Source organism: Dromiciops gliroides, chromosome 5, assembly GCF_019393635.1.
Source record: "Dromiciops gliroides isolate mDroGli1 chromosome 5, mDroGli1.pri, whole genome shotgun sequence".
Lineage (NCBI taxonomy): Eukaryota > Metazoa > Chordata > Mammalia > Microbiotheria > Microbiotheriidae > Dromiciops > Dromiciops gliroides.
In genome coordinates, this window is record NC_057865.1 from 101,756,501 (window position 1) to 101,780,268 (window position 23,768).

Consider the following 23,768-nt stretch of genomic DNA (forward strand, 5'->3'; position numbering starts at 1 on the left):
TTTGCATGTTTGTATACAGGTGAAAAGGCAGTGAGCATGCCTGCACACAGGTAGATGTAACCACAGCAACATGATAATTCTACATAATTCAGAAAATGTGTTGTGTGCGCATGTGTATGCATGCCCTGACACAATTCAAAATGTTCTATAAGAACGGTCATGTGTGCATGCATGATAGCGAGAACAGATCAGAAAATGAACACTGATCTGTACATGGAGGCACAGGGGATTAGCAGAGGTGGAGAGCATGTAGTCATGAGCGTACAGGTAAAGAATATTCCTAACATGCCTGTTATTGCAGTGTCCTGGGTAATTCAAGTGTGAACATGTGTGCATCATTACAGATATGTCTGTTTCTCTTGGCCCCAGTATATCCATCTCCACTTCTGAGACAAGGAACAAGACTGTTTTTAAAACTAGTTCTCCAGTTTGAAGATATTAATATCTCTCCACCTTCTGCTATTTCCTCTCCTCTCTCCTCATTCCCTTAGTCTGTGCCCAGTCTCCTTTCCCCTTGCCCCAGATTTGCTTACCTCCCCTCTTTTACCTAGCACCTTTTATCTTTGCTTTCTTGTCACCTTCCCCCCCTCCCATAAACCTCCCTTCCCTCTGACCCATCGCCATACCTGGGTAGGATGAATGTTGGGCCGGGGACCTGTATTCCCCCGAGGTCTATGCTCATGGATTCCGTTCTCAGAGGGCAGGCCATAACTGGTGCAGTGCTCAAAGGACACATACTGGTACTGAGGGGCACTACCCCACCAGCTCGATTCTCCCCCTGGTCTCAGGGACCCAGCACGGTTCATGATCCCAGCCTCGGGCTGGGCCCCGGCCTGACTGGCCCCCTATTCCCCTACAGTTCCTTGAACCTCACCTCCTACTTGGCCCCAAGGAGTCTAGGGCAGCATGCCCACCCTCCTACTATTTATAGCCACCCCCTGTCACATGACCCCCCACTGCCACATCTGATCTGCTTGGGGTCAAAGCAGGTGTGAGGAGGGGGGAAGGGAAGGGCCCACAGGGGACTCCCCGAGAAGAGTACCCTTCCCCATACCACTGCCAAGTGCCTCCTGAGCTTAACACTAATGAGGGCATAGATGTTCCTTCTTTTCAGCTCTCTCTGCCAAACATATCAGCCACAGACTCGGTCTCATCATTGGAAGGTCACTCAGTCTGCTTCATACCTGAACAAGAATCTCTTTTACAACATCCCTGACAAATGATCATCCAGCCTCTGCGTGAATGCTTTCAGAAATGAGGCACCACCCACACAAAGACAGTCCTTTCCATTTGGGAACAGATCTTATTGTTAGAAAGTTTTTCCTTCTATCAAGCAAAAATCTGTCCCTGTGATTTGAAAGCCAGGATAAAGTCTTGCACAGGACTTTCGTCTTTCAAATCTACTCCACATCCTTCCCTCAGGGGGAAGAGGTAGAGGCGAGTGGGAAATCTGGAACCATCTGAGGATCAGTGGAAGGATGCTGTCACTCACCTTGGAAAGGAGCTGGTGCTGCTCTGCCATCTCTACTTGCTGCCCCATCCCTAGCCCTCTATCTCTCCAAGGGCTGTTTCCCTTCTGCAACATCTTCCATCTGTCCATCCTTGTCTGTGTGTTTGAGCCGCCATCCCGCTGTTCCTCCATCTCTCTACAGTATCCCTGTGTTCAGTAAAAGCTATTACAACTCTGATGCCATTCCCTTTTCCCTGTTTTTATCTCCCCTGAGGTGTGGAGCACCTGTGGGAAGGAGAGGGATAATGCCCTTGGACTCTGATCTCTCCCACATCCCAGGCTGATTTATGAGTGTCACCTTCTCTACACTATTAGCCAGAAAGCCTGTGGAATGTCTATTAGTTATAGAAGGAGTAGGAACAGGATTTCCAGAGAAATACGGTCGAATTTTGGATTTGAATGGCAGAGATGTAGAACAGAAGGGGCTCCTCATGGGGTAGGGGAAGCTATACTGGGGACGACTTATGAAAAGTCAATCTTTATTCCTCATGTGCACATGCACTGTAAGATCTAACATTTTTAATATTTCATATTGAATAAGGAATACAGGAATGCTCACTAGAACCCAGAAGAGGGACTGAGAAAGGTTGGGGACCTGTGATCAAGGGGGTGTTCTGAGAGCTCTGGGGGCTGGTGTTTTAGTAGGACACGTATACAGGCCTACTCGTGACGAGCCTGACAGAAACCTAAGGGATGATGCAGAAGCAAATTATGCCACAGCCATCACAATTCAAGAATTGTGTCAGGATAAAGGCCAAACCTAACAAGCTTAATGTTCCTTCTACCTCCAACTCCCTGGGACATTTTCTCTGAGGTCTCAACTGTCACCCCTGTGACACACCTCCCACCATGCCCCCATACACCACACCCTGCCTCTCAATTACAAGTTATAAATGAACAGGTAGCTCAGACCTCAAGATGATAGGAGGGCAAGGTGTGGTGTTAGTATGAACATGGGAAATGATGTGTTACAAAAGTAACACAGGGTTCTGGGGATTTTGTATGGGTTTGTCTCAAGGTTCTGGGATGGCATGACGGAGAAACCCAAAGGTCTAGCCTTCAATTTAATTGTGGCCAAGGCCCAGTGGAACTGTACAGGGCTTGGGGAAGGAGGAGAAACGAATGGGCCACTAAATATGTACCAGTTTCACAAATATTTTATAGCAACCCAAAGTCCCCTCTGTAAGTATATGTGAGAAAAAGAGGAGAAGTGGGCAAGGACACGGTGGTGAGTTAGGGAGAGCTTAGACTATCATTCAAAGTTTCAGAAATAGAACAGATGCTCATCCTATATAGTTCTGTCTTGCTAGTGTGTATGTGTCCCTGTGTGTGTATACACACACACACACACACACACACACACACACACACACACACACACACACTTCACCTGTGTAGGGCCCTTGACAGTAAAGTGTTACTTCTGAAGAGCTTGATAGCCTCAAAGACAAGTGTCCTCTACATGAGCTGGAGTCAATAGGTGGAAGGAAGGAGTCAAGTACCTGGACAGTTCATACAGTTGTTAACCCAGCACGAACTTTTCAAATTGGAGAGTAGAGGCCAGGAGAGAAAAATTTTGGGGAAGTGAAGTGACTTCCTGACTTTCCAAGTCAGTGATGAACAAAAAGCCACAAGCTCTCTATGAGTTTGGCCAAGGTCTGGGAAGACAGGATGCTAAGGGGGTTAGGAATTTGATATTGGGGCAGCTAGGTGGCGCAGTGGATAGAGCACTGGCCCTGGATTCAGGAAGACCTGAGTTCAAATTCGACCTCAGACACTTAACACTTACTAGCTGTGTGACCCTGGGCAAGTCACTTAACCCCAATTGCCTCACCAAAAGGAATTTGAGATTAAGGGGTTTGTGTCAATGTTGCAGGGAGGCTTCAGAAAGTTTATCTATTGAATTAGGGCATTTCTCATAACCAATAGAGGTCACGGGGAAGGGCTATGATGAGAAATGTGAAAAAGAGACCAAGAAATGGCTTGTTTTTGTATTGAGGGCTGGAGGAAAGCCTGAGTCATGAGTAGGGACATATGGCATTTTCTGAACCAGAGTCTGGATACTGGGGAGATAGAAAAAAAGAGCTGATTGGGAACTTGCTCCCAGAGGCAAAGGATTTAGGGACACCCTTCCTATCAATGGCACCTCCTCACTCTGTGGCCTTTTGGGGATGAAGCAAGTACCTCCTTCTTATTCTTATCTGGCATGCTCTCTCTTTACTTTTGCCACTGCCTCCCCTACTTCTTACCCACTAAACTCTAAAGAAGGGAATGGGGGGAAGAGAAGGCTAGCCCCCACTTTAGGGGGAGAGATAATTTTAGAAGAGAATCCTTTTAGGTGAAGGTGAGGAGGGAGAGGGGGACAGACTTGTGAAATCCAACCTCTAATATCCTTGTTGAAGGGGGTGGGAGAAAGACAAAGAATCTTAGTTCAGAGACAGAACTTCCTACACCTCTCAAGTGTCACACTACTGAAAAACAGCCTTACTCTAGAAACCCCTTTCCCTACTTTAGTCTCATTGGACAACCTTGTTTCTTCCCCCCTACTTTCCTCCTGAGCTACTGGTGCCTCAAACTATCCTGGAGTTTTTTCAACTCCACCCCTTCAAGTCTGTATATCCCCTTAAGGACATTCCTCTTCCTCACAGAAGCCCCCCCTCACCATGGAAACTGTAAAAAAAAGGACTTCTTTCCACAACACTGCCAACAAACAGCTACCTAACTTTTGCCAAACCACCTCCAGTAAAGGGAATCCCACTGCCTCCTAGAGCAAGTTACTCTACTTTTGAATAGCTTTCATTGTAGGAAGTTTGTCCTTACATCAAACCCAAAGCTTCATGTCCCCTCCCCCCATCTTGCCTAGTCCATTTTTGTCCAAGTTCCTTCCACCTATGCTTATGATGTGAACTTGAGGCTCCTCATGAGCATCATGATGCACCAGTTTGTCAATGACGGTCATTTACCTCCTCAATCCAACGCAATCCATGATGCATTATTAGTTTTGGGGGCTTCCATTACATGTATGTTAAATACATTAACATCCTCCACTCAGATTGGCCAAACTACAATCTAGTCAAGTCTTCCCCACCTTGTACTTTACGAGGCTGACTTTTTTAATCCAAGTATTATACTTTCTAATATGCATATTAAATCGCATGGTATGAGATTTGGCCCAGTTTTGGGCCTGTCAGGATCTTTTTAGATGCTGATTTTGTATTTCAATAGTTCCTCCTTTGTCACTTGCAAATGTGGTAAACATAAGTATGCCTTCTATGCCTACAACCAAGTCACTGATGAATATATTAAGTAGTACAAATGGGGGCAGCTAGGTGGCTCAGTGGATAAAGCACCGGCCCTGGATTCAGGAGGACCTAAGTTCAAATCCAGCCTCAGACACTTGACACTTACTAGCTGTGTGACCCTGGGCAAATGACTTAACCCTCACTACCTGGCCAAAAAAAAAAAAAAAAAGAGTACGAACACAAATATCTAGGGCATTCCACTAGTGATTTCATTCCACAAGCTCACACTAATCCATTAATAACTACCCTTTAGGTCAATCTCCTTCAACCTATTTTTCCTATTAGTGATTCCACTCTGTCACTGACAACTTCTGTTTTGGGAGGGGAGGGTAAGAGGAAGGGCTCTTTGACACAGGCACCCTAGCTCCTTATCTTTAAATATATAGGGGCGGCTAGGTGGCTCAGTGGATAAAGCACTGGCCCTGGATTCAGGAGTACCTGAGTTCAAATCCGGCCTCAGACACTCGACACTTACTAGCTGTGTGACCCTGGGCAAGTCACTTAACCCCCATTGCCCTGCAAAAAAGAAAAAAAAAATATATCTATACACACATGTGTGCGTATAGATATAGACAGGTGTGTGTGTGTGTGTATATAAAATATCCATTATTGTTCCACAAATTCTTTATAATCCATCTTCATCTTAACAACCAATTTATTATTCCTATTATTCCACCCCACCCTTTATTTCACCAAGGTCGCCAAAGTTCATTCCCCTTAACCCACTCTAATCCTGCTCCTTTGATCCCCATATTTGTCCTACTTCTATACAATTCCCTCACTATTTCCTGCTACTAGTTATTCCTTTAAGTATATATCAAGACTCCTTAAGCTGCTGAAAGGCTTACGCTCAATTCAGATAGATAAATGTAATCCTACTGTAGACCTTCCTTTACTCTACCATTCCTCTAGCAAGAATAACCAATTTATTGAACCCACCTGACAAATTTTCTTGGATTTAATTCAGACAAGATTCTGTATGCTTAATGTAGTTGTCCATGGACAATGCCAGAGTGGTTATTCCAAAGTAAAGTGTAGTTGGTTCGTTATCCTAAGAGTAGGCTAGGGTTTGGTTTTTTGGGTTCTAGAGGCAACATGTGAATAAATTAGCAGGTGGTGAGGTAGGTTTGCAAGGTAAATGAAAGATTTCAGGCATCTGGTTAGTCACAGGGACAGAGGTATTGGGGACACTTGGTAACAAACATGAGTATTTATTTGGCACCTGAAAGCAATACAAAACCCTGGCAGTGGGAAGTGGGGAGAGGCTCATTTCCAGATACTTCCACATCATACTAAACCCTATGAAGGGATTAAGCAGACAGGTTGGGAAAATGAAAACGTTCCCTGGAGGGCCTCCACCCCAACTCCAGTCAATAAGTATTTACTGAGCACCTATAGGCCCTGGCATAGTGCAGGGCGCTGTGGGAGATAAAAGTATAATACATGGTCTTTGTATTTACTATGTGCCCACACTACTGGGGCTACATAAATATGACACATGATCACTGCCCTCAAGAAGCTTATAGTTTCTTTGGGCAGCTGTAACTAACATATATCAGAAAATCAGAACACAGTTAAGTCCTAAACTGTGGTACTATTAAGTGCAAAGGGAATTCAAAGAAGGTTTCACTGAGATGGGAACTGAGCTGAGCCAAAGGACAGGTAAGGCTTTGTAGAGGTACAGGGTTGGAGGGAAGGCATTAAAGGTGGGATGATAATATGAGCAAAGGCACCGCAGAAGAAATGCGCATTGTGGAAAGTGAGTGACAAGATTGGCTTGAGAGGAATTGGAGGTGCCTATTGGGAGATATAGGGAGGAAAGCTAGAGTACATCTAGTGAGGCTAGGCAATAAAAAAAAAAAAGTCAGGGCTTAGGAGTCTGTAGTTTCCTCAGCAGTGGAATAATTTAGGAAATTTGTCTAATAGTAGCATATGGAATAGACGGAGGGTGAAAGACTAGAAGTAGGGATACTAACCAGGAGGCTTCTTATAGCAATCCTGGCAGAAAAGAAGGAAAACCTAGAATGGATGGGAAATGGGAATAGTGAAGAAAGGAGAGCATCTGAAATGAAGACAATGGGACTTGGCAACATCAGGAGAGGAGATGAAGGAAAAAAAGGAATTAGATTATGCTGAGGTATCATTCCCATTCATTCTCCATTCTTTCTCTGTATTACCCATTTCAATAGGAAAACACGAGAGAAAGTAACTATATATGAAATCTGGGGAACTCCCTGGGGAAGGAATACAAGAGTCACCTTAATCACTTGGATAAGGGTGGTTTTCACCCTTCTCCAGCATTGGGCTGGAGTAAATTCAGAGTAGGTGAACAAGGGAAGACAGTCCCCTCCTAACAGGGAGGCCTTACAGTACTAAAAAGGAGAATGCATAGGTCATTACTGTAGATACAGTGTCTTGAGTTGTGCTTGGCCCTCTAAGACCAAATAACTCCCCTTATAAATGATATCTACTAGGTTCTCAAAGACTAAGCTAGTGAAGTACAAACTCTAGTAGACAGATCCTATACTAAGCTGGAAAGACTGTGAAAATGGACCCAGTGATGCTTCCTATGTCTATCGTCCAAAGAGGAATCCAGTTAAGTTTCAAAAGAAACATCACCAACCTGAATGGAGACAATTACTTTTTGGCCATGGGAATTCTGGTCTGCCACTTACTAAATCATGGAGAGGCTTCATTATGTGACAGTGGGAAGAGTGAATATTCATACTAAAGAAATCATAGATTTTAAAAGTATTGAATGAAGTAGTAAAGGACATGAATGGCAAGGAAAGTAGTGTTTGAGAACAGAAAGGATAAGAAGTGGAGAAGATCATCACGATGGCTTAACTCATGTAACACAACAATGATCAAAGTGCTATTCAGGATAACCCTGGGGAGTGAACTCCATAGCCACCAGAGGCCAGGGCTAGGGCTTGGCTGAGTATGCAACAACACTAGGACTAGGACCGAAACTCACATACTCCTTTCCCCATAAAAGCATGGTGCTCTAGAACTGCCGGCTAGACTCCCTTGTTATGTGCTCTAAGCACTCCTCTCAGCAGTGACTTTGACCAGGGATTGTCAAGAAATAGCTCTAGAATTTCATACACAAGAGGAGCTGGCCTGTAGGCCCCATCTTCAAAGTGGAAAATGAAAGGTATATAAAACAAGCCTGGGAGAGTCCCATTATCCCTGAGGGGGAGGAATAAATGGTCCATTCTGAAGAGGGATAGTTCAATCATGCCTCCTGTGGTCTCACTCTGGGTTAGATGAGAAGATGGGTGTTCATCGTGTAGGAGGATGTCCTGGAAATAAGTAGAGGTGTCGGCAGAGAGTGCTGGAGTACTCAGACATCTCCTTACATCGGTGAAACTCTGTACCAGGGGCATAGCCTTCTCGATCCTTGATAAGTGCATTAACCTGGAGAGGGAGAAATCTGCTAAGTTTCAAGCCAAAGACTTTAGGCTTTTTACAACACCATCAAAAAAGGAAAACAAACTGTAACAGAGAACTAAGGCCAGGGACGAAGGAAAGAAGGCAAAATGGAGGCAGGGCAAATTGTGAAGATATGCAAAGAGTCAACCTCAGGGACACTCACCTTAACCAACATGTCGGCCACATGCATATCTCGAGCCCTTTCAGAGAACACTTGAGTCAGGGCCTCAATGTACCAGGATCCCCGCTTGGTATTGCGCATGGCAGCCGTGCCTACAATCAGACCAGGACTGTGTTAGAATGAGAGAGCCCAGCCATCTGGCTCATTCTCCTTTCTGTAGCACATCCTAAAACAGTACCACCCTGAGTAGGGAACCTGAAGAGGCCTTCACCACTTCCCTCTGCCACAGCAGAGGGCCCATAGCAGTTGCTCTATAAATGCCTAGTCCCTCCCTTCCCCCTTTGCTCTAGCACCCCAAGTACCTCTGAGGCATGCATAGCCACAGATCATGTCAGAGCGTGTGGGCAGTCGCATTTTCAATATCTTCTCTTTGCCAGCATCACTTTCCTCACACTCTGGAGAGGCCACTTGCTCTTTCCCATCTCGAAGGTCTACCCCTCGGTCTGTCTCATCTGCAGGGAGAAGGGACAAAAACAGCATTTCCCCCCGGGCCTGACAATGGGAAACCAAAATTCCCTCCCATCCCAAGGGGGAATAGCCATCTCTGGCTGCTGTCTCAGCCAACTTGTGCTTGACAGACACAAATACAACACTGTGTCTCTCCTTCCTTCGACGTAACACAGCTGTGATAGTCCTGAGTTCCTTCCAGCCCTATTATGATGGAAGGGATGGCTGGAAGTGCTGAATAAGACTCCATACAGTGGAAGGGACCTTAGAAGTCATCTAATCCATCATATCTGCCTTTGGACAGAAAGGAAAAGCAAATGCTTTTACCAGAAGTCTGAGATGATTCAGCCTCTTGCCTTGCTATAGAAGAAAGAGTTTCACAGTATTTCCCTCTTCATAAGACTCACAGAGGAGTCAGGGAATGAAGTCAACAGAAGTGGGAAGGGGAGATGGGGTGAGAGACAATATATATAGTCTTTTCTCAATAAAAAGGGCAAGTAGGTGAGGTTCCAATTACCACAGAGGCTGAAAACTTGGTTACTCCCTAGAGGTTTTGTGGAAAAGTTGGGAATGTGGCTTGAAAATGTATTCAGAGGGAAAGAAACTTTTTCCAATTCCAGAAAGTTCATCCCATATATTCAACTGCTTGTTAAATCCTGCTTCTAGTTCCACATCTGCCCCTTTGACTCTACCCATCTAGTCACCCCCCTTAACTGTGGTCCTCGTCACCTCTTGACTAGACTACTTCAATAGCCAAGGACTGGTATCCCTGCCCCAAGACTTCCCCCTCCAATCAATTCTCCAACACAGATGCCAAAGTGATTTTCTTAAAGTGCAGATCGAACTACAGTGGTTCCCTATTACCTCTACGATCAAACATAAACGACTCTGTTCAGCACTTAAGGCTCAGCCTAACTTGATCCTTATCTTTTCGGTCTCATTTATATGACTACACATCACACACTCTACAGTCCAGTTTCACACAAAGTCCTCCATCTTCCCCCTCTATGTTTTGGCACTAGCTGTCCTCCAAGTCTGGAATGTTCTCTACTTCTCACCTTCATCTCTTAGAAGCCCTAGTTTTGTTCAAGGCTCAGCTTGAGTGCCACTTTCTGCATTAGGACTTTCCTGATCCCCTCAGCTGCTTCTAACTTTCCTAAAATGATATTTTCCTCTTACTTCAGTGCTTAGGTTTGCAGTTTACCACACAACTGCATATCTGCTTATGTGTTGCTTTAAAGGTTTTTTTTTGTTTTATAGATATGTAGCTTATCTTGCAATCTATATTATAAGCACCTTGAAGAGAGGGATTATATTTTCTTTTCTATCCCTAACAGTGCTTAGCATAATATGGATTCAAAATAGGTGCTTGCATTGGTTGAAAGTGACATAAGACTAGAATACTCAAGATCCTGGCTCCTAAGGGAGCTGGAAAAACCTCATGCAGGGGAAGAAAAAAGTTAGAATGCATTGAAATAAGGAAAAGAGAAGCACCTCAGGCAGCAGTATGTTCCAAAAGCACAGAAGTTAGTAACTTTTGGGTCCCCTGCCGAACGCAAGGGCAGTCAAGAAAAGGGAAGGGAGTTTAAGAAAGAAAAGAAAAAGGCAGACAGAAAAGACAGATACAGATGAGTGGGGTTTAAAGGAGAAGTAACAGAGGCAAAGATGAGATATAGAGAACTTTGATTGTTATTCATTATTTTCACCCAAAGAGAGACTATCTCAGAGTTAAGGATTGGAGAGGCAGAGAGGTCCAATAGAAAAATGAGGATGCTGTTAAGAGTGCCCTGATGAGAATAGGACATGAAGATGCAGGATAAGGAGCTGGCCAACCTGAGAGCCATGGGCTGCCCAAGTCCTAGTACAGCCCATGCAGAGGGAGAGACACTTACAGAGTGAGAAAGGCGGTGGCAGCAGTGAACAGAAGGGGGTGCCCATGGGATCCAATAGCACCTGAGAGGAGCAAACAGGAAAGTGAGAGCTGGCAAGGGGGCTGCCCAGGAGCTACTACCCAGGCACTGGGCTGGCTGTGGCACTCACCTCCACGACAGGCCTGGATAAAAAACATCTTGGGCTTGTTCTGCAGGTTTGGGCAGTTGGCATTGTCAAAGAGCTGAAAAACCTCTTGGAGCTGCAGTAGAAAGAGTGGATTAAGCAAGTGGGTTAAGCAATTCTCAGTACTGTACTTTTGGAGTTCCACAATTCTTAGAACTGCTCTTACATGTAAGAAGCGGAGAGAAGTGAGAAACCCTAGTTTTGTTAGTCTGTGTTTAGATAACTCAAATACCTGGAGCAGCTTGCCATCTACACCATAGATGCCACCTTCTATGCCATGAGAAAGGAGTGCAACCATGCAGGAATCTGTGCTTTGGTGAGCTGATAGCTGTGCAAACCTCTGCAGCTTCTCATGCATCTCCTGAAAGATAAGATTCCCACATGACTTACCAACTAGGCAAGATCTCCAATTAGCCCACTATTTTAAGTTTTTCTTATACACAAATATCTCAATATGTCCTAGTGTCAACTGGAATACGTATGGCATTACCAAGGCCACTTTAAGGTCTCATTTTAAGGTCTACTTTCTTCTCAACCTACTGAATTCTTAGAAAGACATTTTATAAATACACATACTTAGTTATAAGCGTTGTTAAGTGAAAGCAGGAATGCAGCACAAAATCTAGATTTACCATGAGAAAAGCACGATGAATGTGTGAATAGCAAAATCTTTTCAAAGTAAGTACAAGACATTATTTTTATATTGTCTTTTGAGTCAGTAAGATTTCAAAAGGTAGGGATGATGTTTTTGTGATCATCTGATGTCCAGCAAACACAAATCTTACAGTAAGAATTCAGACTGATGTGTTAGTAGTAGCACTCAAAAAAATATTTCTTCACCCAGAATTTACCTATTTTCTTACCTACAAGGTAGGTAGATATCTTTACCACAATAAACTAGTTAGTACCTAGCCCTAGGGTACTCATTCATTTACTCCCTAACAAACAGATGCAGCACTACAATCTCTCTTCTTCGGTTAATGTTACCTGAGATCAAAAAATATTTGATAACCTCCTCAAAAAACTTAATATACATGAGACCATGGGGAAGAATTAAATATTTGAACAAAAGATACAAGGCTGTCTTTTCTGAGTACAACCTCTTCCTATGTTAATCTCCCTCCACATTTACTTTTAGTTCACTTTTTACCTATTTCCTATGTGTTAATGCTAAATACTGTCAATGGCAATTCAAGGAAGTTACTGATTTTATATTATCCATAATTTAAGTATGGTGAAAACATGAAGCTAAAATTCAAACTGATTTTGTGGAAAATATATTTGTAGCTTAAAAAAAGTATCTAAAGCAGCTACTAAAAGAATCTATTCCAGATAAATAATTAATGTAATAGTTATGATAGGATTTGAAAAATAGGGGAAAATGGTTAAAAATGAGATGCAGGAATTTATCTTACAAACTACACTATAAAAATGATTGAACTTCCTTAACACAGAAATTGGCTATTCCTGTATACTAATAAAATATAACGAGGAAAAAGGTTGTTACTTATAAGGCATTTGGAGAAATAAATGGCACTTTCTTCAAGGAAATAATCTGTTCAGTGTAAGGACATACCATTGTTCTCTTGCCCTCTAGTGGAAGATGAGTGTAGTAACTGATATATCACAACCTGTGGGCTCAATAATTATAAATGCATCCTACCTCCTGAATGGATCAATCCTAAGGAATACAGAAAAAGCCTCTTGATGAACCAGACTGTCTCAGAATCATGTTCACTTTACTACACTAATTACTATTGTTATAACCTGTCCACCTGGACCTGGGGGACTTTGGTCCAAATTTGACTTCCAATATTTGACTACCTTCGAATTTCCTATATTGCATTCCTTCTACTACCAACCTGGATTCTTGTTCTCATTGAGCTCTCCCGGTAGCAACATTTACATATAAGCCTTTTCTCTCTACTGTCACTAATGAGTTAGACATAACATCAAGCTTAACTCAATATAGTACATAAAATTCAGATTGATATTTTAAAAATTTGAGTCAAAAGGTACTAAATCTACTAGAAAATAGGTATGCTTAATTTGATCACTTGATCTAACAAGAAAAGTTTAGAGGAACAAAAAATTATGAAGGTATGTATTTTTAAATCTAGATAAAAGGAGACAAGAGTTCTTGAAGGAAAATGAAGAGTAGTTTTAAAAGTAAAAAGCTAGGTTTATGAATTAGTGGACTAAATAACTATACAATAGAAATTCTCAAAAAACAAACCCTATTTATGAAAATCCTACAAACATATCATGGAGGTGACAAGTGACCCCAGAATGACTGTTTTCTTGTTAGTCACCAGTGCATTGGTGACAGAGAAAAAGAGAGGAGGAAGATGCAATCCTGCTACTTGATTTCATTCTTGATGCAGAAGCATTTTCTGCCAGAAACAATGTTATACATGGTAGTTCAGATTACCAGAAAGGACCACAAAAGCTTGTCTGACTGAAAACATAAGTGAAACAAAATGGAAGAAACAAAAAAATAAAGACAACAAACAGGTCTATGTCAACTCAAAGGTAAAATAAAAATTGAGCTAAATTTCAGTCACATTATGGCGTACATAGATTTCTATATAAACTGTAAGCACCATTTAAGACACTGTTTCTATGGGGAAATATGTCCCAAATTCCAAACGTGTTGAACAAAAGAAAGAATGTTGAATAAATTCTGGAATGCAACTTATCTGTGAATTGGGAGATGCTTCTATTTGCTGAATTTAGAAATGCCTGTATATTGAGAACCAGCAAAGAAATTATAATTGTGGTGTATGTATTAACTGCTTTTATATTTTGTTTTTCTGGGCTCAAATACTATTAACCTGGCAGTTAACCTGCAACTGATACAAAAAATTGACAAAAAGGGGGCAGCTAGGTGGCACAGTAGATAAAGCACTGGTCCTGGACTCAGGGGGACCTGAGTTCAAATCCAGCCTCAGACACTTGACACTTACTAGCTTTGTGACCCTGTGCAAGTCACTTAACCTCATTGTCCCGCAAAAAAAAGAAAAGAAAAGAAAGAAAATTGACAAAGAGAAGCATGGTAAGGTTTATATAAATTGATGTAGAGTGATAAATAGGCCCAGGAATATAATATATACAATTATTACAATAATGTAAATGGAAAGAACAACAACAAAAAAAAAAATGTAACAATGTATCATTAAAATGACTGTGCTTGGGCTTGAAGAACCAAAAAAAAAATTATCTCCCTCCCCTCCTATTAGTGTGGAATATTGTTTCAACTATAAGACACAACTGACATAGTTATTGGTTTTGCCAAATTATTTCCCCACTTATTTTAAAAATTCTTTGTTAAAAGAAATGACTCAATAGATAATGGAGGAAAAAGGTTTATATTCAGAAATAAAAGTGAAGCAAAAGCAAAAAAAATATAAAAGTAAGATAGTTATAAAAAGCAAATATTTTGAAATTTATTTTACTATTTCAAGGGATCTGTCATTTTATCTGATGATTTCATCCCTACTGTTCCACCAAAGCAGATCACAACTTCTCTATGACTCGGCCTTTATGAGTTGCTGTGACTGAGAAAAATCATCACCTATTGGTTTACCTCTTCAAATTTAGAAAAGCTAATTCTCAGGTAAATCAGTAGCCATGCATATATAAGAAGGCTTTTCAGTTTGGTAGGACCTGTGCTTTGCTGGCATAATCTTTGAGAATATAGGGTTGCCTCCAAACCATGAGACATTAAAATAGAACTTTATTTGCATTTCATGATTCTCTACTAATGTAAAATAACTGTAATCTTGGAATCTATAACAGGAGGCAGGTGATGCCATTAAAAATGCCTTGGTGGCAATAAGAAATATTGAAAAAAAGATTAGAATTTGTCAGTGTATCCTATAGCACTGCTCAAGAAAGAAGACATTTGATCCTGGATAAACATCAAAACATATAATTAACTTCTTTTTTCTCTAATTCTGGGCTCAGCAATCAACTTTCTGTTCATTACTTTAGTCTTCAGTGTTCATGAAGAAATGAACTCCTAATATGGATTAGTCTTGATTACTGGGACAAGCATATTTTCCATGATAAAAGTTTTAGCATGGGGCAGCTAGGTGGTGCAGTGGATAAAGCACCAGTCCTGGATTCAGGAGGACCTGAGTTTGAATCCAGCCTTAGACACTTGACACTAGCTGTGTGACCCTGGGCAAGTCACTTAACCCTCATTGCCCCACCAAAAATAAATAAATTTAAAAAAAAAAAGTTTTAGCATTCTGGTTTAGAAATCACTCTCTTCTGAGTTTGATCAGCATGAATCAATCCTATTGGACCTAAGTATCCCTGGCCAAACTTGGTGAAAATCAATGCCTGAAGCTATAATCTGACTTCCACATGAGGTCGAACACATTAAGGACACTGGTACCATATGAAAATGATTCTCAAGCAGTCAGTTGGTCTTGCCCACCTTTACTAAAGTACAAAGTGACACAGGGCCCTTGATTAGGTGGGAGAATATACATAGTAGCAGCAGAAGCTCTAAAAAAGGGTTGTTTTATCTCCTTTGTCAAACCCCTTGAGCCCTTGTATATTTGGTTCTAAGCTTTCCTTCTATAACCAACTGCTAGATCCCTTCCCCCATTTTCCAGGCAGTACCTGTGCAGTCTGGTCATGCAGGACATGAACATCATAGTCCAAGAGCTTGAAGAGGGTTACCAGGGAACTGTGGTCCACATCCCCGCCAGATCGGAACTCCAAGTCTTTCTCCCCATTGAAATGCACATTGCTCAGCACCAGCGCTAGGCCACGAGGTCGAGACTGCAATCTGTAGGCCTATGGAGGAAAGGCTAAGTAAGACCGGGAGGACCAAGGCCCTGTTTTCACCAAAAAGCTATCCAAGGGTAGGAACTGTCTTTTCCACAAGCTTCATGGAGATAAGGAATATGGTTTTTCCCCCACATCCCACTGGGACTAATAAGGGGTCTGCACACAAGGAAACCCTCGATCAGGACTTACTGCTTATCCTGATACAGCCAGAAAGGACATGTGGATGAAAATGGAGACTACATTTCCAAGGAGGGGATCCCCTTCTTCTTTCCCACATCCTCAACTCATTCTGTAAGACTCACCAAATGGTGGTGTGTTCGGTAAAACTCTGGGGTACAGGGTTTCACCTGGAGGCTGGGGGGTCCATCTCCATTGTCCAGAGAATGCTCCATGGTCTCTGAGGCACAGACAGATAAACAGTTTCAGAACCCAAGGTTAAAGCCAGCATTCCAAAGAGCTGAACATGGATTTCATCCTTCTTCCTATCTCTGAGAGAACAGCTTTCCTAAAGAACAGCTTTCATTTTTTAAATCTTAATAGTATTTTATTTTTTCCAATTACATGTAAAGATTGTTTTCAACATTCATTTTTGTAAGTTTTTGAATACCAAATTTTTTTCCATCCCCAAGACATCAAGCAATCTGATGGAGGTTATATATGTACAATTACAAATATATTTTCACATTAGTCATGTTGTGAGAGAAGAATCAGAACAAAAGGGGAAAAGCTCAAAAAAGAAAAAAAACCAACAACACAAAAAGTAAAAACAGTATGGTTCAATCTGCATTCAGATCCCACGGTTCTTTTTCTAGATGCGGAGAGCATTTTCCATCATGAGTCCTTTGGAACTGTCTTGGGTCATTGTATTGCTGAAAAGAGCTAAGTCTATCACAGTCTATACAATGTCGGAACAGCTTTAATTATTACAATCGGAAGTTGAATGTAATTTTGTTTCTCATTCTAGAAAAACAAGCTTAGTTTTATTAATGAAGATTCATAGATACAAGGACCAACTAATGATGTGGGCTTCCAATTTACAGAAGCAGGGCAGGGGGAGAGATAGGTCACTTTTCATGGTCACGGTATATGAAAGTCTATGTGCTAGATGACTAATAGATGCAATGAATACTAACCATCTCACTACCAATAGAGCGGGGGGCCACACCTGGTACTGATCCAAACTAACTTTATTGGGTCCTGGCAAACTAACTGAAAGCATTCTCTTTAGGAAAAAGGAGGCTGGTGCTCAAAGTCAGACCAAATAAGAAATGGGAAATCCAACTATCATTCTCTTCTCTGAATACTCACCTATAGACAGGCGGAGCTGCTTATGAGGGGAACAGGATTCACACACTGGGAGAGGAAGACTTGAGTCATCATCACAAGCCAACTAGAAGAAAACAACAGTTACCATGCTAAATCTTAAAAGACATCCCAGTTACAACTATATCTTGTTTCAATATTCCAAATCCCCTATGACAATTTTAAGACTGCCAACACAAAGCTCACTTGGGGAAGGATCCCTTCCCCAAACATCATATTCCCAACACTCCATACCGGCGGCAGTAGATCCTGAAAGCTGCAAAGGGTTCTGTGCAATAGGTCCTCCAGGTGCCCTTGCTTAGTTTCCCGTAAGGCATCACAGAAGGCTCCAAAAGCGTGGGGACCCCTCTTGGGCAGCAAGTTAAGGAATTCCACATTCTGGCTAAAACTGCCTACTTTGGCCTAGAGCAGACAAGAAGATTAAAAAAGAAATTTGTTTGCATACCACAACCTACCTCCTACTCCCAGTGAGGTTTACTGAACTGCTTTTCCTCTTTCTTTTGAAATCTTAGTTATAATATATAGCTCAATGAATAGGGGAGGGGTATATCTGGAAATACAAGTAATGTAAAAACAAAAGCTACTAATAATTTTTTTAAAAGCACCGTCACCCAATTTACCAATACTGATTTGTAGGAAAATTAATTATAATCCCTTCCCTGTTCCCAAGACCCTATACATCTTTGGTATCCCCAGAGCTTCTGTAGCTATACCCCCTCCATAAGGCCAGGTGCCCCTTTCCCTCCTCTCAGGCCTTGTTTCAGTCCCTCACCCTCAACCCATTTTTCTCTCTAAACTATGCCTCTCCAACTTTCAGCTACCTGGATGAGCTCCCTCATCTCTAGGGTGATGATATCCTTTTCCAAGAGGTGCTCTAAGAGTTCACTAAGCAACAGCTGCTTGGCCAGCACGACCCGGTTCTTCTTCAGAGCTTCCTGGTGTTTCTGCTCCATTCCCCAGACTCCTAACATCCTACTGAGAAAAGTGAAAAGGAAAGGAAATTGTCAAGAGAAGGCATCCTTTTTACTTCTCTAGGGGACAGAGGGTGGAGTGGAAGGAATTGTGGGGAGATGAGGTGGAGGAATAACACAGAAAGACAGAACTAACAAAGTCCCAGTTTTTTGTATACATTTTGTAGATATAGTACACTCAAGTCTATAAAGAAAATATAGGCATGGCCTTTTAAAGATTATGTTAGTCCAGAATACAACTCCATCTTATGGACTGCTGAAGTCTGTATATACAATGCAATTTGAGAGAGGTGTATATATGGCTAGGGGAGAAGGTCTCAGTATTAAGAAAAAGCAGTTTCTTCAGAGGATTCTGCAAAGAGAGGCAAACCTTAATTTGGGAAAAGCACATCACTAAATTAGCAAATCTAATGGACATTTCTGGCTGAGATTGCTGAGATGTTTAAAGTGGACCTAGTAAGAAAATACGGCAACTTCACAGTCAAGATAATTTCATGTTGAAAATTATTTTTAAGGGAAAACAGTATCTCTGGCCCAGTGAAGCTGATGAAACTTTTAACTGGGTTAAAAAGAACTTAATCTCAATGGGAAATGACACTGCAGAAACAGTCAGAATCTGGCAAGAGGGTGACAGGAAAAGACTATGACAGGAGGTAGTGAATCAATGTTACTAAGTGATAAGGCCATGGTTTAATAGAAAAACAGATCTCTAAGGTTTGTGGCTCTGATTGATACAAATCTCAAGGTTGCCAGACTATTTAGTCACAGCTAACAAAAACCTGGCACCTCCCTCATAGTACCTGATAACATTGAAACCTTCTAGCAACAGTAATGTTTTGAACCAGGATCTTAAAAAGCTCCTTCACGATGCACCCCTCTGCTTTTCTTCTCCCCTTCAATCTGTTACATGAAGACTGATACCCCACTGCTCTCAGAAGACACCAAAGTGGTAGATAGATTTTCTTAAGAGTCAATGCAGGGCAGCTAGGTGGCGCAGTGGATAAAGCACTGGCCCTGGATTCAGGAACACCTGAGTTCAAATCTGGCCTTAGACACTTGACACTTACTAGCTGTGTGACCCTGGGCAAGTCACTTAACCCCCATTGCCCCGCAAAAAAAAAAAAAAAGAGTCAATGCAACAAGCATTTTTATGTGTAAGGCACTGTGCTCAAAGAGCTTACCTTCTACTGAGGGAGGGATATCACATACAAATAAATGGATGCAAAATGATTTGAAGGAGAAAGCACCACCAACTAGAAGAGGTGGAACATGAGTTGAGCTTTGAATTAATCTATGCTTGCTAAAAGGCAGTGATAGGGAGAGTACATTTTGGGCCTGAGGAATTGCTTGTTCAAAAACAGAGGTAGGAGACTGAATCCTAAAATTTGAAAACATAAAATAGGAGAGTGACATGATTGGATTTGGGACCAATTGTATATGAAAGAGGGTAAAGGGGAGCAAAGAGTCAAGGATAATTCAGAGGTTGAGAACCTGGGCAACTGGAAGGAGAGTGGTGGTCTCAACAGAAATAGGTAAGTTTGGAGAAAAAAAATGGGAGTGAAAGGAAGAGGAAATATGTTCTGTTATGGACATGTTGAATTCTAGATGCTTATGAAACATACATGATAGAAATGTCCAAAAAGTAGCCGGTGATGCTCCAGGGATTCTAAACCACCTTTTGCATTAGGGCAGTATATATGGATCTGGGAAACATCCACACAGAGATGACAAATGAATCCCTGGGAGTACTGACAAAAAAGACAAAGGACAAAGTACAGGGTAAAATTGAGTTAAGAAGAAGGAACATGTATTATGATCCAGCAAAGGAAATTGGAAAACCTGTCAGACAAGTTGAAGAGAGGATTATCACAAAAGGAGGGAACATACTAAGAGGAAGAAGGGGTCTTCAGCTGTATCAAAGGCAGCAGAGATCAAGAAGGATGTAGAATGAGAAAGAGTCATCAGATGTAACAGGGAAAAATCATTGGTATCCACTGGTAACTTCTGGGAGCCAAAATACAAGTGACTGAGAAGTAAGTGGGAGGTGAGACACTGAAGCAGGAAGCATAGCTCAGTTGTTCTAGAAGACTGGCTGTGAAAGAGGAGACGCTAGAGCCTGAGAGCCTGAAGGAGCAGTAGGATCGAATGGCTTTCTCTTTGCTTGTCAGGGGCACACAAGCAGATTCTGTAACAGGGCTGTAAGTAAGGATACTGCTACTTTTGTGTGTGGCGAGGTCAGTGGACTCTCCTATAGATTCCCAGTAATTCCACATGACCAACCAAGAAAGGGAAACACTTGGTCCTGCAGAAAGAATTAGGCCTTCATAAAGGTGCATTAATCTCTTCCCTAGTGAAGTCAACAAGCAATAAACATTTTTATTTATAGTTTTGGATTCCAATTTTTATCCCTTCTTCCCTCCCTCCCCTCCCTGAGGCAGTAAGCAATCACATATAGGTTATACATGTACAATTATGTAAAACATTACCATGTTAGTCATTTTGTATAAGAAAACTTGAATAAAAGAAAAAAAATGAAAGTGAAAAATAGCATGCTTCAGTCTGTTCCATCAATATCAGTTCTTTCTTTGGAGGTGGATAGTATGTTTCATCAATAGTCAACAAGCATTTATTAAGTGATTATTATGTGCTAAGCACTGGGGAGACACTGAAAGACAAAAATAGTACCTTCCCTCAAGATATTGCAAACGACCTGTTGGAGAGACTATGCAAAACAACAACAACAAAACCACAAAACCCTATGTACAAATAAGATATATCAGGATAAACTAAAGATAATTTCAATTGGAAGGTAATAACATAATCATCTCAACAACTATCAATGTTTTCAGGAAAAAAAATCAAACAAGTGACCTCTGCGAAAGAAATTTTGCAGAGAGTAACCCCTCAAACCAATCTGAGGTTCTAGAATAGGTAGGGCATTTCCAAATGTAGGCTTTCCAAAATATATTCACACTGACTTGGAATGCTAAATAACTTATCTTGGTGACATAATAATTTCTTAAAACTTTACTGCTGCAACAGTCTGGGGGAAAGAGATTGTAACAGCTCAACCAAAGACCTGCCAATGTATCTTCAAAAGCACCTTTAAAATAAAAGTGTTATCTGGGAAGACATTACGCCATTTATTAATAGAAAATGACAGTAAAGTGGTAATGGGTTGAAGAATGTAGTCTACTAAGGAACTAATTCCCAGAGATGGATGAGCTGGTGAGACAAAAGTGAGTGTGCCTGGGGTGGGGGTATAAAAGCATATGAGGACAGATACCAAAAGGTGACAAAAAAGTACCATGAAAATTCTAATCTGACAGCCCCATATTTGGAATCTCCTCTGCACTGCTCTGACATTTTCCTTAAAGCCCCAATGGAAGCTTTCCTGTACTAGGCTATAAATCCCTTGAGGGCAGATACCATGTCTTACTCATTTTCATACCACCACCAAATACTGGAATGTGTTTCACTCATGATAGGTACATTCAACAATTGTTTGTTTGGAGGCCAAGCTCCTCAGTGCAAACTCCCTCCTTGCCTTCAGTGATTATACCTTTCTTTGTAATCCTTTAGCTCTCCAGAATAACTTTTAAAATTAAAGGAGGGAGCAAGATTTTCTATACCACACATTTAGCACTTAGCTATACTCCAAACCTCTCATGAACTGGGTAATTCATGAATTACTCAGATTTAGAGCTGGAAGGGCCCTTAAAGTCATCTAGTTCCAGAGAGGTGAAGTTATTTGCTCCTCACACAGGTAACAGAAGCAGACTCAGGATTTAAATCCAGAGGTTTTTTTTTTTACTTCCAGTGTTTAGCACAGTACACAGGACAGTGCTCAACTGCAATTTAAATATACTGACTAAAAGTGAACTGTAAGTTGACATAAAAACAAAAGATATAAAAAATTTTAAAACAAATGGCTGGGATTTATAAAGGCATGTGCCACTAATCAACTATGTGACCTTAATTAAAGTGGTATATAGTTTCTATCTGGCTCTCTTGCTCTTCCCCTGCAAAATGAATGACCTGGATAAATTTCTAAGAACCCTTCTAATTCTATAAACAATTATTTTTGTAATAGGGCATGGGAACCTAGAAGCTACCAACAGAATCTCTGAACCTCAGAGGTCATTGGATCCAAGTCTCAGCTTCTTAACCTGAAAGGGGAGTGGGGGGTGGGGGGGTGGAGTACCTGAACTAATTTTTTTTAATATTTAGATAACTACATTTCTTTTTTCTTTTCTTTTTTTTGGCAGGGCAATGGGGGAAAGTAACTTGTCCAAGGTCACACAGCTAGTAAGCGTCAAGTGTCTGAGGTTAGTTTTGGTCCTCCTGAATCCAGGGCCGGTGCTTTATCCACTGAGCCACCTAGCTGCCCCAACTGCATTTCCATATAACAGGTTTCCTTTGCAATAGTACTTATTTTGTAGCATTATTCTGAGCAGGGGTCTAAAAGATCCATGATACCCCCCTCCCCCAAAAAGGTGAGGAAAAAGAGGTGCCCACTGCACAGTCTCCCACAAATATCCCTCTCCACCTCTGCTTAGACACCTGAGGGTTCAGGGATCTCAGTCCCTCCCAAAGGAACCCAGTAGTTCTAAGCTGTTCTGAAGCTCTTTGGGCAGAAGCGTGATCCTCGTCCCACCCGGACCTGATACATCACTGACAGGTTTGGGCCGGGCTAAGCTTGCCCATTACTACCCCACCTCCCCCGCTTCCCCTACGTGGCGCTGGGCCCCGACCCCCAAACACCTGCTAACGGTCCCGAAGGATGTGCCTGGGTGGAAGTCTGACTCAGTTTCCTCATCTGTAAAGCGGGGCCAATAAGAGCGCCTCCCTCCCAGGGTTGTGGTGAAGATCAAAGGAGATCAAGTTTGCAAAGCGCTGAGCTCAGTGCTAACAGCAGCTCAGTACTAGCCCACTGCACTTAGCAGGCGCTCAATAAATGCTTGTTTCCTGCGCATGGGGGGAGGGGAGGGTGGGGGGGTTCCCGTCTCGTACCCGGATGCTGCCTCCCAGGCGGGGCAGCTTCCCCGCCCAGCAAGCGCCAAGCTCTCTCTCAAGGGGAAAGGGGAGGCGGTCCCCGGATTAGGGGTCAGGGGTCAAGACCCTCCCGGGGGAGCCGCTACCTAGTTTCAGGGCTCCCCGCCGGACCTGGAGAAGCTGTCCCGGCCCAGGTTGCCCGGCAAGACAAGAAGAGTCGGCACCGCCGCGGACTCCACTCACCTGCGCCCCCAGTCCACAGCCGTCGACCCTCTTCGGCCGAGGGCTGGGCGGGATCCCGCGCGCGCCTCCGCCATTTCCCGCCTTTCTCAGTCCGGGTGAGAGCCGCCCACTCCACAAATAAATGAAACGCCCCCTCGGGGCCCACGCTCCCGCCCCCGACCCTTTCCTTGGCTCCTCCTTCCTCCCTCGCGACGCTGAACGCGCCTGCGCGCGGCCATTTTCCCGCCGGCCCCGCCTCCCAAACCTCCAGCTACAGTACTCTAGCGGCTACCCGGGAGGCGTGCGCAGGCGCAGAGTGTCCCTCTCCGGAGCTTTCGGCCTCCCCGGTCCCCCGGAAGAAGATAGAAGATGACGGTGGGTGGGGGAGAGAGAGGGGGCGGGGAAGACGCGGACGACGGGCTCGCTCCCCACGTCAGGATTGGATTGGTCGTAGATTCCCGCGGAAACTGACGTATTTCCCCGCCCATTCTAGGGCCCCACCCAGTATCTCCTTCCTTTTAAAT

The 23,768-nt window shown here is 42.6% G+C and overlaps 2 protein-coding genes across 9 annotated transcripts in view; both read right to left on the minus strand.

The window, feature by feature from the left end:
* The window catches only part of CLCN1 (chloride voltage-gated channel 1), a 36,241-nt gene extending 34,274 nt beyond the window's left edge, over positions 1–1,967 (minus strand). For 2 of the 5 annotated variants that reach the window (XR_006353199.1, XM_043965569.1), the window contains exon 1: positions 627–1,966. Coding sequence is in view for 3 of the 5 variants with exons in the window: in XM_043965569.1 (XP_043821504.1) it covers positions 627–806 (180 nt within the window). In the remaining 2 variants the exon portion in view is untranslated. Of the gene's footprint in view, positions 1–626 lie in introns of all 5 variants that reach the window. The other 3 variants (XM_043965568.1, XM_043965570.1, XM_043965571.1) reach the window with 3 other exon arrangements.
* CASP2 (caspase 2) lies at positions 1,968–23,484 on the minus strand. 4 transcript variants are annotated; one of them, XM_043965581.1, is made up of 11 exons: positions 23,266–23,484; positions 17,878–18,028; positions 17,291–17,458; positions 17,042–17,123; positions 16,036–16,130; positions 15,563–15,739; positions 11,163–11,291; positions 10,916–11,006; positions 8,731–8,880; positions 8,411–8,520; positions 1,968–8,232 (listed from the first exon to the last, which is right to left on the minus strand). In XM_043965581.1, the coding sequence occupies exons 1-11, from the start codon at positions 23,337–23,339 to the stop codon at positions 8,098–8,100; spliced, it is 1,362 nt and encodes a 453-aa protein (XP_043821516.1). In that variant the 5' UTR covers positions 23,340–23,484; the 3' UTR covers positions 1,968–8,097. The 4 variants fall into 4 exon arrangements, with proteins under 4 accessions (XP_043821516.1, XP_043821515.1, XP_043821517.1 ...); XM_043965580.1 differs by having other exon boundaries at positions 17,878–18,031; XM_043965582.1 differs by lacking the exon at positions 23,266–23,484 and adding an exon at positions 22,792–22,923 and having other exon boundaries at positions 17,878–18,031.
* Positions 23,485–23,768: the final 284 nt, after the last annotated feature.